This window comes from Aedes aegypti, chromosome 2, assembly GCF_002204515.2.
Source record: "Aedes aegypti strain LVP_AGWG chromosome 2, AaegL5.0 Primary Assembly, whole genome shotgun sequence".
Taxonomy (NCBI): Eukaryota; Metazoa; Arthropoda; class Insecta; order Diptera; family Culicidae; genus Aedes; species Aedes aegypti.
The window spans coordinates 253512776-253536726 of record NC_035108.1 but is presented as its reverse complement, the minus strand read 5'-3'; the positions used below and the strand labels follow the sequence as shown (position 1 = coordinate 253536726).

Here is a 23951-nt window from a genome sequence, read left to right as displayed (position 1 = left end):
TCATGTTTTTCACTACATTTCCATTTTCGTCGTTCAACAACTGCTGAAAGTGTTCCTGGCAGCCACCGCCGTTTCATCGGCCAGCAAATTCTATTCTCGATCATTGCACATGGCAGGCACTGGTACGGTATTGTACCGCGCGTCATTGACCGTTGCATAAAATTTCTGTAGATCGTTCCGGTTCATGTTATCTTGAGCTTCAGCTACCACACTTTCTTCTTGCTGCCTTTTCTTTCTGCGGTAGATTCGCTTTTCTTCGGCTCTAGCTGCCCTGTACCGTTCCCAGTTCCGCCGGGTGCCGGTCACAAGCATATGGCTTCTGGTGCTATTCTTCACGTCTGTCATTCTCTTTCACTCTTCATCGAACCAGTCGTTTCGCTTCGTCGTTGACCAGCTCCAATCGCGCTGTTATTGTCAAAGCTTCGTGGATAAGGTTCCACAGGCTGTTGGTATCTCCAGAAACGTTATTCTTCCCAACTGCTCGTTAAGCTACTGTCGGTACTGTGCAGCTACCCCATCAAGCATTGGATATTGAAGCGCATCGTTCTATTAGTTCTGGAACTGACGCTGGATAACCGTGCCAGAATTTTAGGACCACGGAAGATCCTTACATTCATGACATCTGAGAAATGTCAACCATCAACCAGCACGTGGTCTATCTGGGAGCAGACATCGCCACTCGGGTGTCGCCAGATGCATTTGCGGATATTCTAGGATCCTTCTAGTAGCAGCGAATGTTACATTATCATTGAAGGCTTTCCGTTTCAATGACGGGTCGGAAGAAGTTTTCTTTTCCTATCTGCGCATTTGCGTCGCCGATGACTAATCTTGATATCTTGTTTTGTGCACTCTCCGTAAGCCTTATCCAGGCTCTCATAAAACTCATCCTTCATGTCATCGTGCTTATAGGTCGTTGGCGCATAAAAGCTAATCAGGCCTGTAGTTGAAGAAGTTACCCTTCATTTTCAACACACAGATTCGGTCGCTTACCGGTTTCCACAGAATAACTCGATTCAACTGCTTCACAATTAAAATGGAGCCAACTCCACATTCTGATCTGTCGCCACAGCTGTAGTAGATGTGATACTTGAACGAAGTGTTGGCGATGGGATTCCCCGCTTTTTTATGGCTGCCACGTTCACGCCGACATTCCGCAGTTTGCTAGCCAGCACTGAACCAAGGAATCATGTCATATTTATCTGAAAACACATATAGTTTTTTTCCATGTAGCTTTTCACAGAACGCTCATCAATTTATCACATAAACTAGTTCGATTTCTTTTGAATTAAATTCATCTGATAGAACACATACATTCAATGCAAATTTATCATACGAACCATTGGATTTTGCCAATGAGTTTTATGTGAAATTCAGATGACAGTTATTGATATTGTTAGTGATTTTTATAAGAAATTATAATGAATTTGAAATGATGCTTTGTCAGTTTTTTTCCAGTAGAATTGATGAACAATATAATCATAATTTAAAAAAATACTTTATTGATACATTATCCGCATTTGTGTGAATAAACGATGCATTAATTACATTGGATAACCGATTAATTTAGATATGAAAAATTAATTCTTCTGGGTAGTCTTCTGGATGTCCTTCCAATCTTGTTCCATTGACTTCAGCTTGCAATGAAGTTTATGTTTTCTGTAAATTCAAGTCCAAAAGGATTAACTTAAATTCAGCTTTTTTGTTTATGTATAATCAACTTACCTTTTACTATCCTAGACAATTTCGCGCATGTTCTCGTCGCCGGAGTTTTTTTTTTTGTTTTTTCCTGTTTTGGAGCGTCTTGCTGGGTAGTGCTTCGTGAAGCCCAAGCAGAACAGTTCGGTTTTGCGTCGTCCGATTGATTTAGCTCACGGTTTCGCGCGTGTTTTAATCGCCGGAGATTTATTTTTTCTGTTTTGGAGCGTCTTGCTGGGTAGTGCTTCGTGAAGCCCAAGCAGGACAGTTTTTACATTCAGAAATGGAATAGTGAAAAGTGAAAAAGTGATTTGTTTGATTTGTGTCCTTAGTTCACCGAACCATCCGGAAGTGACAGGCAGCACATACATTTAGAGAATCAATCCGGTGAGTTTGTTCCAGTATGATACTTTTTCTTTTGTGAGCCTTCCGGATCGTTTTTGTCCGCGTCGTAGAACTTCTGATCGTTTCTTGAACGTAAAATGTTATTTTCGGAGTTTGATAATTATGCTCAGATTGCGCATTCTGTCCGGGCGGATGTTACGCAACTAACAATCGGTTGTGGATGCTTTTTAACCGTTCGATGACCCTGGAGGGATCGATTCTACTTTTCGTATAATTTTGAGCAGAAAAACCGACTGTGTTATCCTAGGGTGTTTAGTTCGAACGCGCTTCCTTTCGTTTTTCGATTATCTGAAAATACAGTACCACCCAGTACAGTTTTTCAATGGGCACAGTACAGTTTTTCAATAGGCGTGATTTTTTTTTTTTTTTTACGTGTATCGTTGTTTTATACAATCCGATGACCCTGGAGGGATCGGTTTTACTTTTTACTGGTTATTGAGCAAAAATATTACTGCACAATCGACAAGCATTTCGCGAAATACTATTTATACTATAAATAAGCTATTGTTTTCTCTTTTGATTGCCGGCATTCAAAAGATTAATTTGAAAACGCTTAAACAACAAATATTTATGGTCTATCGCCAGCTTTCTAGGCGAATCCTGACAATATACCTTCCCCAACCTCCAACTCCGTAGCACTTATGAGGGTGTCGCTGAGTCGGTGGCCTCTCATTAAGTAAGTGCTACATCAACATTTCCTTCCCCTATCCCAAGTTACGGTATAGATGGGCGTGGCCGGGAATAGCGATATTCATGCTTTTAGTATTCTTGTTTATGATTTGAACAAGGTATACTCCCCTGCCTTGTTCTTGAAAGTAGTCAGGATGAGATTATTAAAAAGAAACATGAATGTTGCTAGTATCCAATCTACGAAGTATACCGTAACTACGCTAACGCTAACGCTAACGCTAATCAACTTACTTTTTACTATCCTAATCAAAGTTTTATGATTCACTTCTTCAAACTATAATTTATTTCCAAATACACCGATGATTTAAGAGTCAAACTAGCCATCACGAGGATTCCGCTATGGAATATACTTGACTATCAATGGACACACATGATGTGAATCGGATTTCATTTATCGGGAGAGTATGTGACGTTTTTAATATTTTTTATGATATTTGTTGGTTCAGTGAGGAGCCTAAAACGCGCGGGTTCATTCAAAGTTCTCACGTTTCAAAATCCGACTTTCCAATTTTTGTTGTTTATTCGTTGCCGGGTCTGTCGCCTCTCTTGGTTGGTAAACAGTCTTCGATCTTCTCGGTGCTGACACGATACAGCATTGTTCGTTTATTCTTTACATGATGGCCACGGTCACAGCTATCACAACCACCCATAAGATATCTTTATCAGGGCTGTGGACCTGTAGATCCTGGTTCTGAAAAGTTTCAAGTTGTTTCATGCTACTATGGTGAGTAGGGCGGTGCAAAATTTAAAATAAAGTTTGAAAATCCAATCTCCCATATCTTCTCTGCCATTCTTACCATAAAAAATAGTGTTCAGTGCAATTTTCAGCTTTTTCGGTGGTGATTTAAAGGTGGCCCAACGACGATGTAGGTTTTGGAAATTACTAGGGAGAAAACTGTTCAACATACGTTAGTACTGGAATGTAAGTGCAAACTAATCATCCCATGGTAAAAACTCATTCTTCAAATCAAAATAAATAAATTTGCTGAGAAGAGAAATTCAATCCGACGGATGGGGGAATAGATACTCATGAGTTTGTTTGCTATTATTTAGCCTAATATGGCATTATAGCCCTGCAAACATCTACAAAAATTCCGAACCAAATTAGCTCAAAAGAGATTTGTTTCTTTAGCAACATTCTTCATTAAGGTTTGAAGAATGAGTTTTCACTATGGGATTATAAGTTTGTACTTATTTATGAAAATAATTCTCGCGTTCAGTATTATAAGGACGTAACTGCAGTGAACTATTTCTCTTCATCGATTTTCTCTCACTCTAACCACTTGGCTAAACGAATGTTTTTTGGACTTTCATTTTTGATTCAGTAGAAAGTACTTTTTGTCCTTTGTCATCCTGCATCGTGCAATTTTCCGGAAATTGATTGAAATTCGTATATTACTCGAGGGAGAAAGTCGATGAAGAGAAATCGATCATTGCAGGTACGCCTGTATGATACTAAACGCGACTACTGTATTCTGCATTGCCAGAGTGATTATTCGGATTTGTACCGCATCACCTAGATTATCTATATTATTTTCTTTTAAAAAGTGAATCTTAGCTGATTCATAACTGTGGCGTGACTGTGAGGAGTCGTCAGGGTGTCTACTACCTGGAAAAACCTGGAAAACCTGGAATTATCAGGGAATTTTATTCAACCTGGAAAAAACCTGGAATTCTCAGGGAATTTCGATCACAATCAGGAAAATTATTTTGAGGCTGTAATCCATGGTAGAATATGGTCACGACAAAGGATTTTTGCGTAAAAACCCAGATTTTTGCGTAAAAACCCAGAGCAACCATTATTTGCAAGAAAATTCTCTTTAATCGTAAAAAAAATTCGGCTGCGCTGCTATCAAAACGCTATTAGAGCTGTTCAGTAAAAATACTTTTGAGTATGAAATTTTATCGACATTGTAAAACAAGCCTGCCCAACCTTTTAGGCTCTTTTTCGACATAAATGGTTGGTGCGTTCAACCGATATGAACAAAATTAGTCTCAAATGAAAGCTTGGTAGTATATTTGTCTATTCCATGCTGGAAATTTAAAATTTATATCAACCTTTTGCTACCGATGCAATTAAGTGCAAAAAATGATTCAGCCCGCGGGCCGAACTGCTTTTACTTCTGCTTGCATTGCTAGCGAAGAGTTTGATATAAATTTAAAGTTTTCAGCATGGATTAGACAGATATACTACAAAGCTTTCATTTGAGACTAATTTTGTTCATATTGGTCTATACTTGCGAACGCACCAACTATTCATGTCGAAAAAGAGCCAAAATAGTTGGGCAGGCCTATTCTAAAACATGATTGACGTTTTGAATATCTCAGTAAAGGATTAACATAGATTAACAATAAATGATTATCTAGGGCCGGTAGCAAGTTTCTTATTAGAGAATTGGTATTTATTGTTATCCAAGTCTCTAAAATGTCTCTATTTTTGATGGAAGGTCTTTGAAGTCTCTATTGTAACCAAAAAGGTCTATGTAGTCTCAGCCTGGAGGTTTCTCCAGGGATTTCATCTAAAATACTATCAAGAACTAAAACAGGGTTCTCTCCGGAAATTCTTCCAGAAATTCCTCTACCAATTCTATCAGTAATTTTTCAAAGGATACTTAAAGGAATTTCTCCAGAGTTTGCTTCAGGAAATCCTTGAGCACTTCAACGTTACTACCTACAATAATTTTCTCAGATATTATTTTAAACAATTTTCCAAAGACTATTCTAGGACTTCCTCCATTAACTTTTCAGATTCTGCAGTCATTACTCTAAGAGATCTTCCAAAGCTTTCCACAATTTTTTTTCAGGTAAACCCGCAAAGGTAATTTTAGATTAGAGTTTTTGGTAAAATTCGTTCGTGGATTTTTTTGAGAAACCCGAAAAATTTTCTACGCTATTTCATCTACGGTCATTCCAAAGAATTGCTCCTAAAATTTCTCGACGGGTTTTCCGCGTGAATATATTAAGAACATTTCAAACAATTACCTTAATTCGACCTGTGTTTCATTATTAAGTTTCCCTAGACTTTTTTCTAAGTATTTCTCCAGCATTTTATCCAGGATTACTGGAGTTCTTTCTAACATTTTTCAACGATTTAGGTTCCACACCAATTAATACCACAGCATTTTTTTTTTCAAGAAATCTCCCGATCATTCCTACACATTTTTTAGGAATTTTGTTCTAGGTTTTTCCAGGAGTTCCTTCAAAAAATCCTGCGGGATATTATGCAGAGATTCAATTGATTTTTTTTTTAATTATTTTAGGAATAATCTACAAAATCTTGTACACTTACACAACTTACACAAGTTTTAGCAGATGCAACCCTAAGATTTACTTCAAGAATACATCACGATTTTCTTTAAAATCGTAAAGAATTTCTGAAGGACAATTTTGTAGAAAATCCTGAGAAATCCTTGGAGACATCTAGAGTAATTTCTGGTTGAATATTCCAACATGTTTTAAACGGGAGTCTTGAAGGATGTCCTAGGAAAATCGATGGAAGAATCACCGGATTTCATTCTAGAGGACTTAGGGCTTTATTGAAAGAAAAAAACCTCAGAAATAATATATGAAGGAATTCTTGTTGGAATCCCTGAGGTATTGTTTGTGGTAATTTTTGGAAAAATCCAGGTTTTATATTAAGATATCCAAAACATTTTTTTTTTTTTGGGAAATTCCTTAGGAAAATTCTTGAAGAGGTTTCATGGGAAATAATCACTAAATGAACTTCATAGAAAAAAGATGTAATGTGTAATCATATGTATGTAACTATTGTATTGTATTTATCTGATTCAGTTTCTGTTAAGTTCGTCGAAAATCAATGGAGCTATGGATCTACCATGGGAAAGAGAGGGTTGATTTAGAACTCTTGAACATTTTCGAATGAAATGTAACAATTCATAATTTATCTTAATTGCCACATTTAAATGTTACACAAATCGGGCGTGAACAACTGTAGGCTGGATTATCCGTGTTTCCATTATTCGCAAAACAAATGGATCCAAAAGTTTAACGGATCATTTGTATTAATTTAGATGAAAAAATACCTTATCAAATATGTAGCAGATGATGACTTTTGCAATAACACGATTCAATCAATTTGAGATATTTTAAAAAATTTGGCTTTTTTGCAGGTAAGAACTGTATAATAACTTGCGAAAACATCGTTAAACTTAATTTTTTTTTAACATATTGTCACAAATCCAAATAAAATTTTACTTTTGCGCTTATGAAGCTGTCTTAGCTCTTGGAAATGAATGGTGCAAAATATTTTTTTTTTGCACAAGAACGTTGTAGTTAAAAAAAAACGTTCAAGAAGAAGCATACTGATCCATTTGAAAGTTCCGTTCTTTATTATAGAACGAAGCCACACTTTAAAATTTCAAGAGCACAAGACTTGAGAATCAAACAGCGCTCCGCGTTGAAAATTTATCCCATTGGTCACCACCAGCAGGCAAGCAGTTTGATTGATTTTCAACGCAAACTGTTGGTAGATTCTCCAGTCTTGTGCACTAGAATTTTCAAAGTTTGGCTTCGTTTTATAATCTCCTTCACGATCATGAACAGAGCTCTTACAAACGAAATAAAAGACTCCATCATTGGAAAATATAATTAATTTGAATAAAACTTAAACTTTGGCATTGTTTGTTAGCACCTTCATAATGGAATATTGTATATTGGAATAGTTTAAGCATGCGTTAAAAAATGTCTTAAAGTGTATGAATTGCTATTAAATTGAAAACATTTTAAAATATGTTATTATTTTGTTGTAGCCATTCAAAATTAGAGTATTTCTTGAACCTGGAATTATTTTCTGATTCCTGGAAATATCAGGGAATTTCATTTCGGCAAACGAGTAGACACCCTGGTCGTCCAATATGTTTACACTCAAAATAATTCACACGTCACTGTTACGTGAAAACATACGTGTTTTTTCCATCGCACTTTTCACGTAGCACTTACATAATTCATAGGTAGCACTGAATGAACGCATGAACTGATGAGCTTCATCCGTTGATCAAAGTTTCACGTAACAGCTACATGTTTGTCCCGTAGCTTCTACGAAGCATTTCAATAGATCCCAGATACTTTTCCATTGCTATTTGTCGGCCTTTGTTTTCATTAGTTTAGGAATAGGAAACAAATTAAAAACATAACGATATTTAATTTATTCAACAACACAGATGTATTTTGAGTAAAATATTCTTTTAGATATCCAGTGAATCTTATTCCAGAATAGCAGTTCGTAGGCACATCTAAACATTGGCTGGCACGGCGGTATCCACGGTCCAATTACATTTGAACATTTCTCGCATAATGATCTCGCCCTAAAAGCCATTGTGCAGCTCGTTGTTTCTGAGCATTTGAATGAATTTACACGTCATTCAACAACGCTATGGTGATAAAATGATTACTTGCTACCTGCCAGTGATGTTGGTTTGAATGCTTATTCATTCATTTGCGCAGAAACAACTAGCTACACACGTGGTTACCAATGGCTTTTAGGGCGTTATCTCAGAGTACGCGAGATTTTATCTGTAAAATGACACAAATGCTATAACTAACTGAATGAAAAATACACATGTCGAACGCATATTTACCTTGAAAACAATTTGAAACAATGTTTTGAAGTCCAACAGTTTTTCAAAGTTCGTGAAAAAAAAAACTAGCAACCACCATCTTTGCGTCCACGATCATCACTGCATGAACGGGATACGCAGATGTCAAAATGAATTTGAGTGCTTACGTGATGTCCACGTAAGAGCGATAGGTAACAGCAGTAACAATCACCGGATCTCCACTTGGTGATTATGTATGGTCAGGTAATCAGTTGAAGTGAAGGTAAAATGAACTTTGAATTATCTACGTGATTTTTCCGGTAGAAATGACGTTTGGATTATTTTGAGTGTACTAAAAACACTGACACAGTGGACGATTGGATTTTAACTAGCACCACACTAGACAACGAACTAGCATGCAACGTCCAGTGGTACAGTCGGAATACGATCCTGACGAAAAATGTTCCGGACTGACGCGAAAATCGAACCCAAGCTTGGCAACACTAACCGTACGAGCACGAAGCCCACAAAGGGGATAAAGGGAGGGGGTTTGAGATCTATTAGACATTAGACACCATACTTTTTTTTCATTTTCATGCAAAAAATCTTACCATAGGAGGAGGGAGTAGAAAAACCTTGTCCAGCCCTTAAGCTGTCCTCGAGAAGTATGTCATCATAGATCTATAACAAATCATTAACAACTGATCTTGTTTTGGACTCACAAACTTTATTAGGTAGCAATGAAGTTACTCGTTCTCAAACAATTCGTGTTATTATTTGCTATTTATCAAGCAACGAATTAAAACAAAACTATCAGAATGTTCCAACTCATGATCCACTGGAAAGTTGTGCTTTGATGAGCAACTATTAGTAAGTGACCTAAATGCATATTTGTTGCTACTGACTTGCCGTAAGGACGATGCTCAACGCGTTGTGTACTAGAAAAGCGAGCTACTTCGTCCTAATGCTCTGCTGTCTTCAGTATTTTGGTACCAATGTGAGATTTGTGATTTATAAAATTAGGAAATGGTACGAATATTTCTGAAAAAACCGAACTACTAACCCTACTCGATTGAATATTCGTTTCATGGAATAGCGTATTAGAAGAACTACTTACTGCTCGCGCCTTTTTAGTCTTTGTGAAGGTGTTCCTTCTCCTTGATGATGGAAAAATCTAGCCGCATCCAGATGATGACCAGCACAAAGAGGATATAGAGGAAGCCAACTACCAGCAGTGGCTCCTGGAGCATCATCACTCGGCTGAAGTTGTACTTCAGGTTGAAATCGGTGATGTGATTTTCAACGACGTTTTTCTTACTGAACGAGATCACTGGGCGACCAAAGGTATCCAAATAGGTGTAGTGTAGAGAATCGGGATGCCGAGTTACCGTATATGGAGCGATCAGTTTGATATTGGTGGACCCTTCCGGGAGGATAATTTTCGTGGTGACCTCATCGACGACCATGTCATCAAACACGTGATCCAAGACACGCATCTTGAGCAGATAGTTGTCTCCATTCTGGAACAGATATTCGAAGCTGGGCACATTATAGCCTAGAGTGTAGTGGGTCTTCCAGCCTCCGAACAAGGGGAAACGGGGACGCAAATCCAGCTCGACGGAATCTTTCAGCACACGCATGGCCGAGGTGGAAATGTTACCATTGGTGTCACGGTAGTAAACTCCGGTGGCCGCAGCCGGTAGCAGGGTCTTGTAGGACTTGACACAGGCTTGATTCGAGCGGGAATCCTTTTGGTAGTCGTAACGCGAGAACGAACCCTTCAGGGCGGCTCCAGAATGGACGATATCGATGGTTTCTTCGACGGCGATGTTACCCCAGTGCGAGACTTCGATTACGCGTTCCAACTTTGTGACGGTCAAAAACGGTGTGTAGTTCTCGAAATGGATGGTCATCGGTTCCGTGGAGAAAGCTGTAAAGGCATGAGATGTAAATTAGGAAAATTTTGGATAAGTTTTCTGATTTGGTGAAGCTGAGTATTTCTGCAAGGGGGAGGGGATTATAATGCACGTAAAAGTTATTCAACATTAGGGTAACCCAGTATAATATACCCCTCCATAAGAAAAAATGGATTTATCTTTGTCATAAGCACTATCTCTAATGGAAAAACCACATCAATAGGACCATTATCTTACTAGTTGTTTAAAAATACAAGCTTTTCCGCAAAATCTACCTAGTTAGTCTCATGAACAGTAAGGATTCCCAGTCATTTTCAATTTCATTTTGAATCTGGTTCGTTAAATATCAAGGAGAGGCGTATTGCCCGAGTTGTTATAATAGGGTAGCACGGTGTTTTACACCCCAAACACCGAGTTATTCTATTATTACAACTTTTTTTATACTTATTGTATAAGTACTATATTTTTCGTATGAAGGGCATTCAACCTCCTCTTTCTTCAAAAAGAAACTACACATCAATGCTTCCAGTGGGCTATTTCCTCTTTGAAGCAAGCACCACACTAGACAACGGACTAGCATTCAAGGCACAAAAGGAAAACATTCCTCTCGAAAAGTTTTCTAGCCTGAGGCTGGCGATGTCGCTAAATGCCTTTGTGGCACTAACAACACGGCTACGAAGCCCACAAGCAATATCTAATTTATCGGTTGAGTAATGGGAAAAAGTGCTCAACCAAAATCTGTAAAAAAGTTCGACCTTTGTTCCTTACGGAGTACGAAAGATGTTCTCCAACAATTCTATGAGGGAATGTTGAAAGTTTTTTTTATCGAAATTTGTTCCAGCGCTTTTTCCTACACGCAGAGAAAACATACCTTTTTGTTTCAAAAATAAATATGATTGAAATATGTTTTTAAAAACTACAATTATTTTTGTTGAATACAAATCTCGCGTTGAGTATCATACAGGCGACATGACAATATAGAGACAACAGAACAATTAGGGGCCGTCCATATATGACGTAGCATTTTTTCACTGATTTTTTACACCCCCTCCCCCCTCGTAGCATTTCGTCACAAATGCTGCTACTCCCCCCTGTAAAATACGTAGCACATCAAGTAACCCCGCCCCCCCCCCCCTTATATATTTTTTTATTTGTTTTCCTGGGTTTGTTTACTGGGTTGAAACAAAAAATTGGAATTCAGAAGTTCAATATAAAGTTTGATAATAATTACTGACTGAAATGTAAAGATAATCTAATTTAACAGTTTGCGCTCAAAAGTAATTTGGAAAACAGTTTTAAATAAACATTTTCCTTGGTTTTGGTTTCCAGTTTCATATAGGCTAAATTATATTACTTTTGCTGTTGTTGCCATAAAAAACAAGTTTACTATAGAAAATGTAAAAAAAAAGTTTGATTAGATTGATGAAGCTCGTTACTGTCGAGTTAGGGTGCAATATATTTTACAATATATTGAACTAAAATTTCGTTATATTAGAGGATTGTTTTTTTAATTATTCATTGTTAGGAAATAGATTTCAATGAAGATGACCAAGAAAATATTTTAATTTGAAATGAACATCGTTAATATTATCCAATTTCAAATCCTTTTAGCAAACCGTGGCCAGATACATAAAAGATTACACTTGAAATATTTGGAATGTTTAGAAAATTTTAGCGATTACTATACAAATTATTATATTAATACAATTATCTCTATTAATATTGAAGGCATAATTCACGGAATAATTATCTTGTTTTAAATGTAATATTTGCCATGAAGAGCATATTTTATTTTCTTGAAGAAATAAAACCCCAACAGAAAATATGTATAAAACTAAAACGGCTGACTTTATGTCATATCAACAAATGGCAAAACAATGTACTCCAAGTAGTTAAAGCATTGATTTTTAATCAATTAAACTTTTATTTTGTTTATTTATAAATTTATTAATTTAGACACGAATATAATATAATATTCACATAATTATTTAAATCTTCAAAACATCTGTTTTATTGCATTTATCAATAAAATCTAAAGTTTCATTGATATTTTTTCAATCTTGTCATATGAATGTTTTGAAGGTTAATCATAATTTTATAACCCAAGTAAAAAAAGAAGTTTGATAAAAAATAATTGTATGCCTTTTTTTTCAGCGCCTTTCTTTTTACGGACTTAATTTAAAATGCTACGTCCACTAGCTAGGACCCCTCCCTCCCCCTCGTCACACTTCATCACAAATTCGTGAAGACCCCCCTCCCCCTAAAAAGCTACGTCATTTATGGACGACCCCTTAGACAAAATTGCAGAAAATATAACTGGAAAAATTATTCGGGCGTATGATACTAGTTGTCCAATAAAAGAATAATTCTCTAACAGAGATGTTCCTTGGTGGAAAAAATCTTTAGAAAACTTAAAGAAAAAATCTCGGCAGCTTTTCAACCGCGCAAAAGTTTCTGGGCAATGGGACCAATACAAAAAGGCCCTTACAACTTACAACAAAGAAATAAGAAAATCTCGTAAATCCCTGGAAGTTTTATTGTGAAAACATAGAAAAAACTCCGGATGTAGCAAAATTACAGAAGGTTTCTTCCAAAAACCATTCAAATGGGCTGGGAAATTTGAAAAAAATAAACGGGAGTTTTACCGTTGATACAAAAGAAACACTTAAAATAATGTTGAAAAGTCATTTTCCAGGATCAAGTTTAGTAATGAGTGATGATACAGAATGTGATAATATTGGAGAAACCTTTAGGCCTAATAGGACTACCGGCAACAACTTAGATCTACCGGATACTATCTTTACTCGATCTAAAGTTGAGTGGGCAGTGAATTCTTTCGAACCTTTCAAGTCTCCAGGAAGAGATGGTGTTTTCCCTGCACTTCTACAGAAGGGTGGACAATTACTGCTTGACTCTCTCACAAATATCTTTAAAACTAGCCTATGTCTTGGCCATATACCAAAAATATGGACTCAAGTTCGGGTCGTCTTTATTCCTAAAGCAGGGAAAAAGACGAAACAAATCCAAAATCGTTTAGACCAATAAGTCTAACATCTATAATTCTTAAAATCATGGAAAAGATAATAGACGAATACATAAAGTCAAAATACTTACAAACAAATCCTATCAGTAAATATCAATTTGCTTATCAACCCAATAAGTCTACAGTCACAGCTCTTAATGAACTGGTTACAAAAATAGAATCCACGCTTCACAGGAAAGAAATAGCTTATATGGCATTTCTGGATGTTGAAGGTGCGTTTGATAATGCGTCTTATAAATCTATTGAAAATTGTATGGTGAAAAGGCAGTTCGATCGTTGTATCAAAATATGGATTATGTAAATGTTGAATGATAGAGAAGTATCTGCTGAATTGGGAGAATCTTCAATAACAATAAAAACCACTAAGGGATGTCCTCAAGGAGGTGTATTATCCCCTTTGTTGTGGTCGCTTGTTGTTGATGATCTCCTCATTAAACTAGTAGAAACAGGCTTCGAAGTTATTGGGTTTGCAGATGATGTGGTAATTATAGTTCGTGGAAAGTTTGATAATATAATCTTTGACAGAATGCAATCAGCATTGAACTGTACTTGGCAGTGGTGTCAACATGAAGGGTTGAACATTAACCCATCAAAAACAGTTTTGGTGCCGAAAAATTACTTTAAAAAATTTGACTATAAACGGATGTATTTAACAATATTCTTCCAATGTTAAATATTTAGGAGTAATACTAGATAGTACTCTCAATTGGAACTTACACTTAGAGCAGGTAATACTCAAAGCCACAAATGTTCTATGGGTGAGTAAAAAAACTTTTGGTAAAAAATGGGGACTGAAACCAAAAATGATTAATTGGATCTATACGGTTATAGTACGACCCAGAATAGTTTATGCTTCACTAGTTTGGTGGACAAAAACAAAACAACATATGGCTTGGAAAGTTGCAACGCTTAGCCTGTATGGCCATAACAGGAGCAATGCACAGTACACCATCAAAAGCCTTGGAAGCAGCTCTTTATAAACTTCCGCTACATCAATATATACAGAAGGAAGCTGAAAAGAGTGCTCTAAGGCTGAAAAGAACTCATACATTTTTAGAAGGCAATCTTTTCGGGCATCTCAGTATACTGAAAGATTTTCCAATAAATCCATTGGTAGTAATGAACGAAGACTGGATGGAAAATAGAATGAACTTAGGTATACCATATAACGTGGTTGAAACAAACCGCCAAGTATGGGATTCAGGGGGTCCGAATATCTCACCAGGATCGATAATTTTCTACACTGATGGCTCAAAAATTAATGATAAAACCGGGGCTGGAATTACAGGACCAGGTACCGTAATCCGGGGGCAAATTGATCACTATTTCACAACTTTTTGTCATATTTTCCCTTGGAATTCAAAAAATGTCAAATAAATTTCGGTAAAATCAGTACTTCACAGATCTCTATCAGTTTATGTTATCAATATTTTGTGAAAAAAAATAACATTTCATAAAATTAGTTTTAATATCAAAAATTGAAAATGACACTTTGAGGCGAAATTGATCACTATATAATAAAGCATATTTTAGAATGTGAAATTTTCCTATCTACTAAATTTGGGGCTCCTGAATCTGAAATTGATGTCAAAATTCTTACAACTCGTGTATATCATCATTTTATTGCAAAATTAAACTTTGAAAATCTGCATAAAACGCCTAAATGTATGCAATTTCCCTTGAAATTAGCACGTTAGTCAACAATAAAACGGTTTTATGAGCAAAAAACTATTTTTGTAATGCTGTACAACTTCAAAAATGAGTTCAGCAGTTCACACTGAAGCTTTCGCAACATTTTTAACACTCAAAGTTTACATGCTGGCTTAGCACCAACGGATTGTTTAGTACCGACATTTCCAACAGTATTGCTAACACCTTCAATAACTGTAAATATTTCTATGCAAAACTAACCTTAATAACAAATGAAATAGCTTTAAATCATCATTAGACATCTATAAACTAGAAAACATGGAAAGTATTTGATGGCAACGGAGCATTGAGCATCCTTGAAAGGAAATGCTATTCGGTACCGACCTGATCAAATTCACCCCAGTGATCAATTTGCCCCCGGATTACGGTATTGATATTTCAATACCAATGGGAAGATGGACTACTGTTTTCCTTGCAGAAATTTATGCCATTCTAGAATGTGCATCTTTGTGTCTGAGAAGAAAATACAGGTATGCACGGATTTGCATATTTTCAGATAGCCAAGCGGCGCTGAAAACTTTAAAATCATTCACAAGCCAATCAAAACTGGTATGGGAATGCATAACACTGCTAAAGCAATTGTCCGTTAAGAACCAGGTTAATTTATACTGGGTACCAGGCCATTGTGGAATTGAAGGTAATGAAAAAGCGGATTTACTTGCAAGGAGAGGGTCAAGTGTCCAGTTCATAGGACCAGAACCCTTCTGCGGTGTATCCAAATGTTTAATACAAATGGAATTGAAACAATGGGAGGATCAAATGATACAGTCAAACTGGATTGCAACAGAAACCTTAAGGCAATCAAAACTGTTCATAACTCCAAATAAAAACGTTACGGAAAAACTTTTAGGTTTAAACAAAAAATCTTTAAGCATACTTATTGGACTTCTCACAGGACATTGTCCGACAAGATATCATTTGAATAAAATCAATCGATGTCAAACTGGTGTCTGTCGCTTTTGTGACTGTGAAATAGAGACCTCACAACATTTGCTCTGTGACTGTTCAGCGTTATATGTACGTAGAAGACAATATTTCAATAAGGGCATTTTAAGCCCTTTTGTAATTTGATTAGAAAATCCCAATCTGGTTATTGGTTTCATTCTAAGAATCATACCGGATTGGAGTACTTCGCATCATCAGTCAACGGCATTTACCCCAAATGGTAATTCGTCGTCCTGAAAGAATGCAAATGAAACAGGGGTATACCACAATAGATCAAATTCATGGTCGCAGTGGTTTAAATCCCAACACAAAAAAAAAATCATACAGGCGTATCTGCAGTGATTAATTTCTCTTCATCGATTTTCTCTTTACATTATTACACGAAATTCATTCGATTTTTGAAACATTTTACGGTTCAGTACGATGAAGAACGGTGAATACTTTCTACTGAGTCAAAAATAGCAGTTGAGAACAATCACCAGGCCAAGCAATTAGCTAAAGAGAAAATCGATGAAGAGAAATCGATCACTGCAGTTAAGCCCTTATGATACTGAACGCGAGAATTATTAAACGTACTTGTTCCAAAGAAATTTATTGTTGTTTTTTTACACTAAACTGATGGGAACATAAGTTGCGTAGATTCAATAAAATATTTTTTTGATTGTTGGCATAATCTGTGTTGGTTGCAAAAAAAGTAAGAGATTGTTTCCAAGATACGATCGCCAAGTTGACGTTGGATAACGTTAGCTTCTTCTATTTCCTGGCTTGAGACCTTCACAAACTTATGAAAGATTTCTACTGCTAAAAATCTAATCAATTGTTACACTATTTGTTGCTTGTGAACTCTGACCTATTATGGACATTATGTGTTATTATTTGGTTGGTTCGGTTAACACTTCAACACCGATAGAACCGGTCGATGGAAGAAGAAGAATGAACGGTAACTCTTGCTCTCCAAACAAATATTGATCCACTATGATTGGTTGCTGAAACCCCCCTTGGAAAATACGTAGCATATCAAGCAAACCACCCCCCTCCCCCCTTATCAATTTTTATATTAGTTTTCCAGAAATTCATAACAAAGTGTGATATTAATTGATATTAACTACTAACTAAACCGACAGGTTTATCTACCAAATGATAGTTTGATATACTTTTTTTTTTTTTTATTTGAATCGTTTATTTGATAGGCTCGGGCGCCATAGGGCATAACAGAGCCGAACACATTTGTTCTGTACATGTATAAAACTAAAATCTACCTTACAACTATTGGAATGAATCATTATAAAAAATAATCTGATCCAGTGGAGTATTGGTAGCTACAGCTATTCTCTGCTTATCCTCTTCAATCAGCAGCCGACGTTCGCATTCATCATCGATCCACTCATATGTAGGGATTCTGTGCCTACTTTTGGTAGGCGCCCCATCAGCAACGGTGATCATATTACTTTCGCTATCGCTCGAGGATGTTCTCGAGGCTTTGTTCTGGCTTTTGTGTGTCTGGATGCATACAGTTTCAAAATCGGGTTCTGAATCGAATGATCGTTGTCGCTTTGTTTCCTTTTTCTGCTTTTTCTGATGCTTCTTGCCGTTAGATACCGCTTCATCCACTGCATCAACAATGGATTCTTTCTCTGATTCCTCTAGTGGCTCGATCTCTCGCGCAGCCGTTATCAAACGTTGCTGTAGATGATCACCTCTCTCTTGTTCACGCAGAAGTGGACAGGATTTCTTCAAATGTGTGTTCGCATTGCAAGTGAAACACTTTTGTTTCACTCCAATGTAATACACTCTACCTTTTCTGCCTTGGAAGAACAGAACTTCTGGAATGTCTTGGTCGATGTCCATATGGATACCACGAACTCCGGTAAACATGTTGAGCTGGAACTCAGCTGGAAAACGTTCGCGAACGGTTCGCTTAACTGTCCCATACTTTGCCATCACTGCTATCAGATCGGCATCCGCTACTTCCGGGGGCAGGTCAAATACACGCACGTATCGTGTGTTCCCTGCTATCGACATTTGGACCTCCACCATGTTTCCCTTAGTGTAATTGAAAGGCAAAGATTTTGCGTTACTCGCGAACACCTTATTCATTGATTCCTGGCACTTGAAGCGAATGAAAATGGACTTCTCATCAGAAATCTTGTACGCCGTCTCCATCGTAGATTGGTCTCCCTTGAGCGATTTTATGAAATGAGCTACATCCGTGAGTGTTGGCTGCATGGCATCTCTTGGGAAGAGAAATGCCAGCGTATTTTCCACTACAACTTCACTCGACATTACGATAAACTATACAACCAAGCACTGGCCGAAAAAAAACAACGAGCGACTGAACAAAAGCGTCTGTTCACCTCGAGATCTGATCAACAACTCGAGTTTGATATACTGTAGCGCTCAAAAATCATTTGGAAAACAGTTTAAACTAACTTATTTTTTGTTTAAGTTACATAATTTCGGTTCTCAGTTTAAATTTAATTTGATTAAATTTAGGTTAAATTTAATTTGTAGTACTTTGGCTATTGTTAAAACCTACAACAAGTTTATAGCTGCAAATGAAGAGAAAAGATAAAAGTCTTGATTGGGTTGATAAAACTAACAGCAATGAGCAAGGGTTCAAAATTAAAGGATTTTTTTAACTGAACGTAGTTTAACGTACTGAATAAATATCTTGTTTACTATAATAACGTTAATATTTACCATAATGAGCATATTACATTCTTATGAGGAAATAAAGCTCCAACAGAAAATAACGGTATGTCTTGTTAACAAATAGAAAAACAATATTTTCCAAGTCAAAAAAGCATTGATTTTTACTTAACATATTTAACTTTAAATTTGATTATTTATAAATGAAATAGTTTGGACACGAATACAATATAATACATATTCACATAAATATTTAAAGCTTCATAAAATCTCTTTAATTGTTAGGAAAGTTAAAAATCTCTTTGTAAATTTAATAATTTGATAATAAATTTTTAATCTTTTTAAATTAATGTTTTGAAGCTGAATCATCATTTTCAACTTAAGTTCAATAATTCAGACAAAGAAGTTTGATTAAAAAAAAAACTGTTCGTCATTTTTTTCAGCGCTAGTCTTTTTACCGAAATTATTCAAAATGCTACGTCCATAAGCTGGGACCCCTCCCTCCCCCTCGTCACACATCGTCACAAATTCGTGAAGACCCCCTCCCCCCTAAAATGCTACGTCATTTATGGACGACCCCTTAGCGACCCGCTTGATGTTTTGAAGGCATTGAGGGGGTGAGGGGTGGTTTCTAATCAATTAGGCTGAGAATCACTTTTACAAAGATGTTGACTTACTAGAGCAGTGGTCACCAAACTGCGGCCCGCGGGCCGCATGCGGTCCTCGGCAAGGTTTTGTGTGGCCCACGGAGTGATTTTGAATATTGGAGTAGTTGTAATTTCACAAATTGAAAATTTATCATCTGTTAAATCTCTCAAACTTTATTTCTATGGTGGGCCCTTGGATTAATCTTCAGATTTTTTTTCTTTCACATCAACACATGTGGAATAGCTATTGAGAAACTAAAGGAAATTGAAATAATTTCTTATTTCTAGAGTTTGTCCGATAACCCACAGTTTCTTCAACTCTTGATATCAGAATATAGATAGGGGCTATCCATTAATTATGTAAGGGTTTATGGGGGGAGGGGGTGTTTGGGATTTCTTACGCGTCATACAATTTATTTTTAATTTTCATACAAAAAATCTTACAATGGGGGGAGGGGGGGTTGAAAAACCCTGAAAATTGTCTTACGTAATTAATGGATCGCCCCATAGAATAAAAGTGCTTTTTTTCTAAGAATTTGGATTTGGATTGTTATATGTGCGATACATGTATATTTGGTTAGATCCAATATATGTCAAACATGGTGTGACGATACTTTGATGTGACAAAATTATTTAGGTGTGACTCCATTGGAGGGCAAAATACCCAATACATCGAGTCGTTTTGATCAGACTTATAAAATAGACATTTGTGGCCCGCGACGTATTTTAAGAGCAAAGTTGTGTCCCGCATAACCAGTTAGGCTGAGGATCACTGTACTAGAGGTCAAGCATGAAAAAATGGGATGCGCTGTTGTATTGTATGAAGGATGGTACACAAATTATGTCACGCTAAATTTAAAAATTGTCTATTTTTTCTAATAAACAGAAATAAGGGCTTATCACAAGCAATGAAACGCGCTCACCAATTGGTAGTCCATCCTCGTCTGAAATCACAATCTCGGCATCAACATGCAAAAGCTGGGATATAAAATCACTCCGATGATGCGCGAAAATGAATTATTATACTTGGGTGTTCGCAAAGCACTGTCCAGCAAAAATAAAAATTCCCTCCTGAAATAAACTATAGAGAAATTTCAAACAATATTTCAAATAAGTTCTGAACAAAACCTAAAGGAACTCTTGTAATTCTTTAAAAGCGAACTCGATGAAACTCGTAGAGGAATTGCCATGATATTTTTTTAAATTCAATTAGGGTGCCGGTGCCATTAGTGGACTACCTAAGCTGTAAAATATCATAAAAAAAATAACGAAAAGCCTTTACAGAGATCTTTTGGCGTCAACAGAAAGATTTCAACCTCTAATATATGGGAAAAATATAAAAAGAGTGATAAAACTATTTTTTTTAACATAAAATCGCTTGAGCCACTATTGGTACACGTGTTCCAGTAGTTGCGCTAGTGCTCCAGTAGTAGACGTTCAGGAATGATACAAGGAATTTCAAACAAAATGCTAAATTTTTACATATGTTTAACATTTTTCCCTCGGAACAGCAACTAATATCTTTCGAATGAAGAATAAAGAACATCTCTGGGGCTTTTCTTCATTTTTATACATCCATTTTAAAAACAGCTTCTACCCGTTGATCCACTACTGGAACACGACAGCAACTACTGGTGCAAGGGAGCAAATTTTTTGCATAAATTTATTTATTTATATGACTTTTTGATAAAATAAAAAGTTGAAATTTGACAAATCGACTAAACTAGAGACGATCTATCCAACAAAAATGCCACATTTCGTTTTTATCAAAAAATGTACGTATTCCATAGTCCAATCTACTGATACATTACAACCATTGGTACCGGCACCCTACTAAAGAGAAATACTAGGAGAAAACATTGGTGAAATTCTTAGAATCTCAGAAAAATCTGAAATTAGGTGCCTGTCAAGGAATTGTTTTAGGATTAAGATTGTTTTGCTGGCCATATCCTTGGAAGAAACCTTGGGAGATCCCGTGATCCCTCCCCCTGACTACGCCCATGTTCCCCGTACGGTACTTACCGGCAACATTATCGTACGGTCCGTAGGTAATTGTGGTGTCGGAGTGAACGACCGGTTTGAACTGGGTGAAGCTTTCGACGTTCCGTGAGCTCAGGTGAACCGTGGTCTTCTGGGTCTGGGTCTTGAACGGCGAGTAGAAGTAAACGTTCCCGAAGTACTGCACCAGCTGGCGCTCCGTCTGAGCGATCGCAGTGGGATACGGTTTCAGCGACTTGGTGAAAACGGTCTCAATGTAAACAACCGGAGGATTGGTCGTTCCGGCCGGCAAAGTCATCGAAAAAGTCACCCCCTTGGGCGAGGCCGTTTCCGTCAATTTGAGATCTTTCTTCGAGGAATCTTTGGCGGAAATGAATGCCATCCGCTCGCGTTCCTCCGCAGGAACCATAAAAAGATAGCTGCTGATCGGTTTCTTTGCCTTGTGTTCCAGCGTAATTTTGTAGCTGATTTTCACCAACTGCGATGTGAGATCGATGGTGCGGTCAACATTTTTGTTTTCGATTTCCACGTCGATGGCCGACTGAACGCAGAAAATGACCGCGGCAAACACTGCCAGCGACAGTAGATTTCGCTTCATTTCGATTTTTGATGCAAAAATCAGACTATTTCCTAGGGGAAAACCGAAAAGCCGCTATGATTTTTCAAGTATTTCACTGCCACTCAGTACAAAAAAAATGGACCATCAACGAAGTTACACGCACACAGAATGCAGTTTGTGGGTTTTGACAGCTGCACTTTGCGGAATGACGTGTATCATGTCGATTTGCCCGATCACCCGAAAGTCGGCTTTGTGTAAAAACGTAAAGGGCATATTTTACTTGAAAATAATTTTAATTTCAATTGGGTCCTAAAGCCCTGTCCCAATTTTAGTGCCAAACGCTTAAGTTTAGGCCAAAAACACATGTTTACTCAATTTTCTAATGTTTTCCGTTGGTGTAAGCCCAAAAATTTTTTCTTTAGATTTTGTCACATCCTTTGGCTTAAACTCAAATTTTGGGTGTATTTTGTTTTCCGTGTCCCTTACGAAATGTCAGATAGGAACAACCCCAGTGGTCGAACTAAAACCCCTGTGGTGTTTTTGTCGACTAAGCGAACGTCAAACATAATCAAAAGTGTCAAGGTTCATTTATGGACCAAATTTTTAAATTAAAGTTTAAACATGATATAGCAAGGGGTGGATCACTTCTGATGCATCTGATGCAACAACAAAATTAAATGCATTTAAATGCACATTTCTGAAAATGCGCAATAATTCATGGCTTGCTCGAACTATTCTCTGTTGTCGTTTTCAAAGTGTCAGTTTGAATTTTTTCTCGACCAATTTAACAGAAGTATCTTCCTTTTCCAAAACGTAACGAGCAAAAGGTTGTAAATTTCTTCGTGAATAATAAGGCTGGCAAATTATTGGAGATGAAGAATGGCAGTATCATGCACTGCTTCACCATATCATTGTGATCTCATAAGTCTCAGTTCCTGAGAATATCACAAATATAATTAGCGTTTTTCCGGATAATAATATTTTATATGTTATTGCTTCAGAAACCGACAGACTGGACGTGCCACGGGTTGGAGCATGGATTCTGTCTCATCAAAAAGGTGGCATGTAGAAAAGCTCAACGTAGAAGCATTCCCGGTATCTAAAGGCGATGGCGGCGTCGTTTCTAAGTTAAAAAAAAAATCAAAATACCCGTTTCCTTATCTGGCATAATCCGCATAAGTTGGTCCGAAGGGTATTATTAAAAATAAAGTATGTGCAGATTATACCTACCTAGGAAGATAAGCATCCAGGAACAGTTGTTTCGTTTTTCGAAGCTGCTTTAAATGCCATCCAACTATGGATGGAGTGGAATTAATATATGCTCTAAGAGCAGTTCATAGGCAACATGGACATTTGAGATAATTTTTACACGATTGGAGTCTGGGATACTTTATTCAAAAAGGAGTTTTGGAACAGCTCCGTTCCGTGGTTTACAAACAGCAGTAAAGGATATAATTGTTGGGGGTACAAGGCAAGCCTTCGATGAAAATATCCCATTGAAGGTAAAATAGTTAATCAACATCAATTTTCATCTTCCCATACAAGCCCACAACCAACATTAAAGCAAATAAAACAAGTTTGATACATAATTGTTTAGCTGTTTTTAATCTAAGTTATATCCACCCGATCAAGTTGAGGTGTCGTCAGTAGAGTTGGGATTATTCAGTCCGCCACCAGTAAATACTGTTGTCTACAACCAGCTCCATTAGTGGCTCCCATACGTGAATAAAAACTTTTTGCCTCTATCAGGCCATCAACGCCCCGTCCGCAGTGCATGTACCACAAATGTAGTTTTTATATTTGCTAGATTTGCTGGTTAAGGGGGCAGGATCCGTCATTGATTTTGGAATTTTCAAAAGCAGTTTTTTCGTTCAAAATCAACAAAATTTACAGGAAAATGTGTTCACTGTATTCTATTCTCTAACCCAAACAAAGTGAACATATTTCCATCGAATAATTCTCAGATTTAAACAGAAAAACTGCTTTTGAAGTTTGGATGATGACGATGATTACGATGACGGAGCGTTGAACGTTAATTTACAAGCTTGGTAAGCTGACATAAATAACGTTTCTGATTAGTTAGAAAATATAGAGATGGACCTGTAGAACAAACTCGTAACTCTAACAACAAACAATGAC

At 36.9% G+C, this 23951-nt stretch overlaps 1 protein-coding gene across 1 annotated transcript; it reads right to left on the bottom strand.

The window, feature by feature from the left end:
- Positions 1-9052: 9052 nt before the first annotated feature.
- LOC5580330 (dolichyl-diphosphooligosaccharide--protein glycosyltransferase subunit 1) lies at positions 9053-22005 on the bottom strand. The gene is made up of 2 exons (XM_001663233.2): positions 21278-22005; positions 9053-10275 (listed from the first exon to the last, which is right to left on the bottom strand). The coding sequence occupies exons 1-2, from the start codon at positions 21849-21851 to the stop codon at positions 9476-9478; spliced, it is 1374 nt and encodes a 457-aa protein (XP_001663283.1). The 5' UTR covers positions 21852-22005; the 3' UTR covers positions 9053-9475.
- Positions 22006-23951: the final 1946 nt, after the last annotated feature.

What these genes read in the sequence shown, in the direction of transcription:
- LOC5580330 (XM_001663233.2), bottom strand. Translation starts at nt 21,851, where the DNA reads ATGAAGCGAAATCTACTGTCGCTGGCAGTGTTTGCCGCGGTCATTTTC. An exon ending in ACCGTACGATAATGTTGCCG is followed by an intron (nt 10,276 to 21,277) that starts GTAAGTACCGTA and finishes ATGCCTTTACAG; the next exon opens with CTTTCTCCACGGAACCGATG.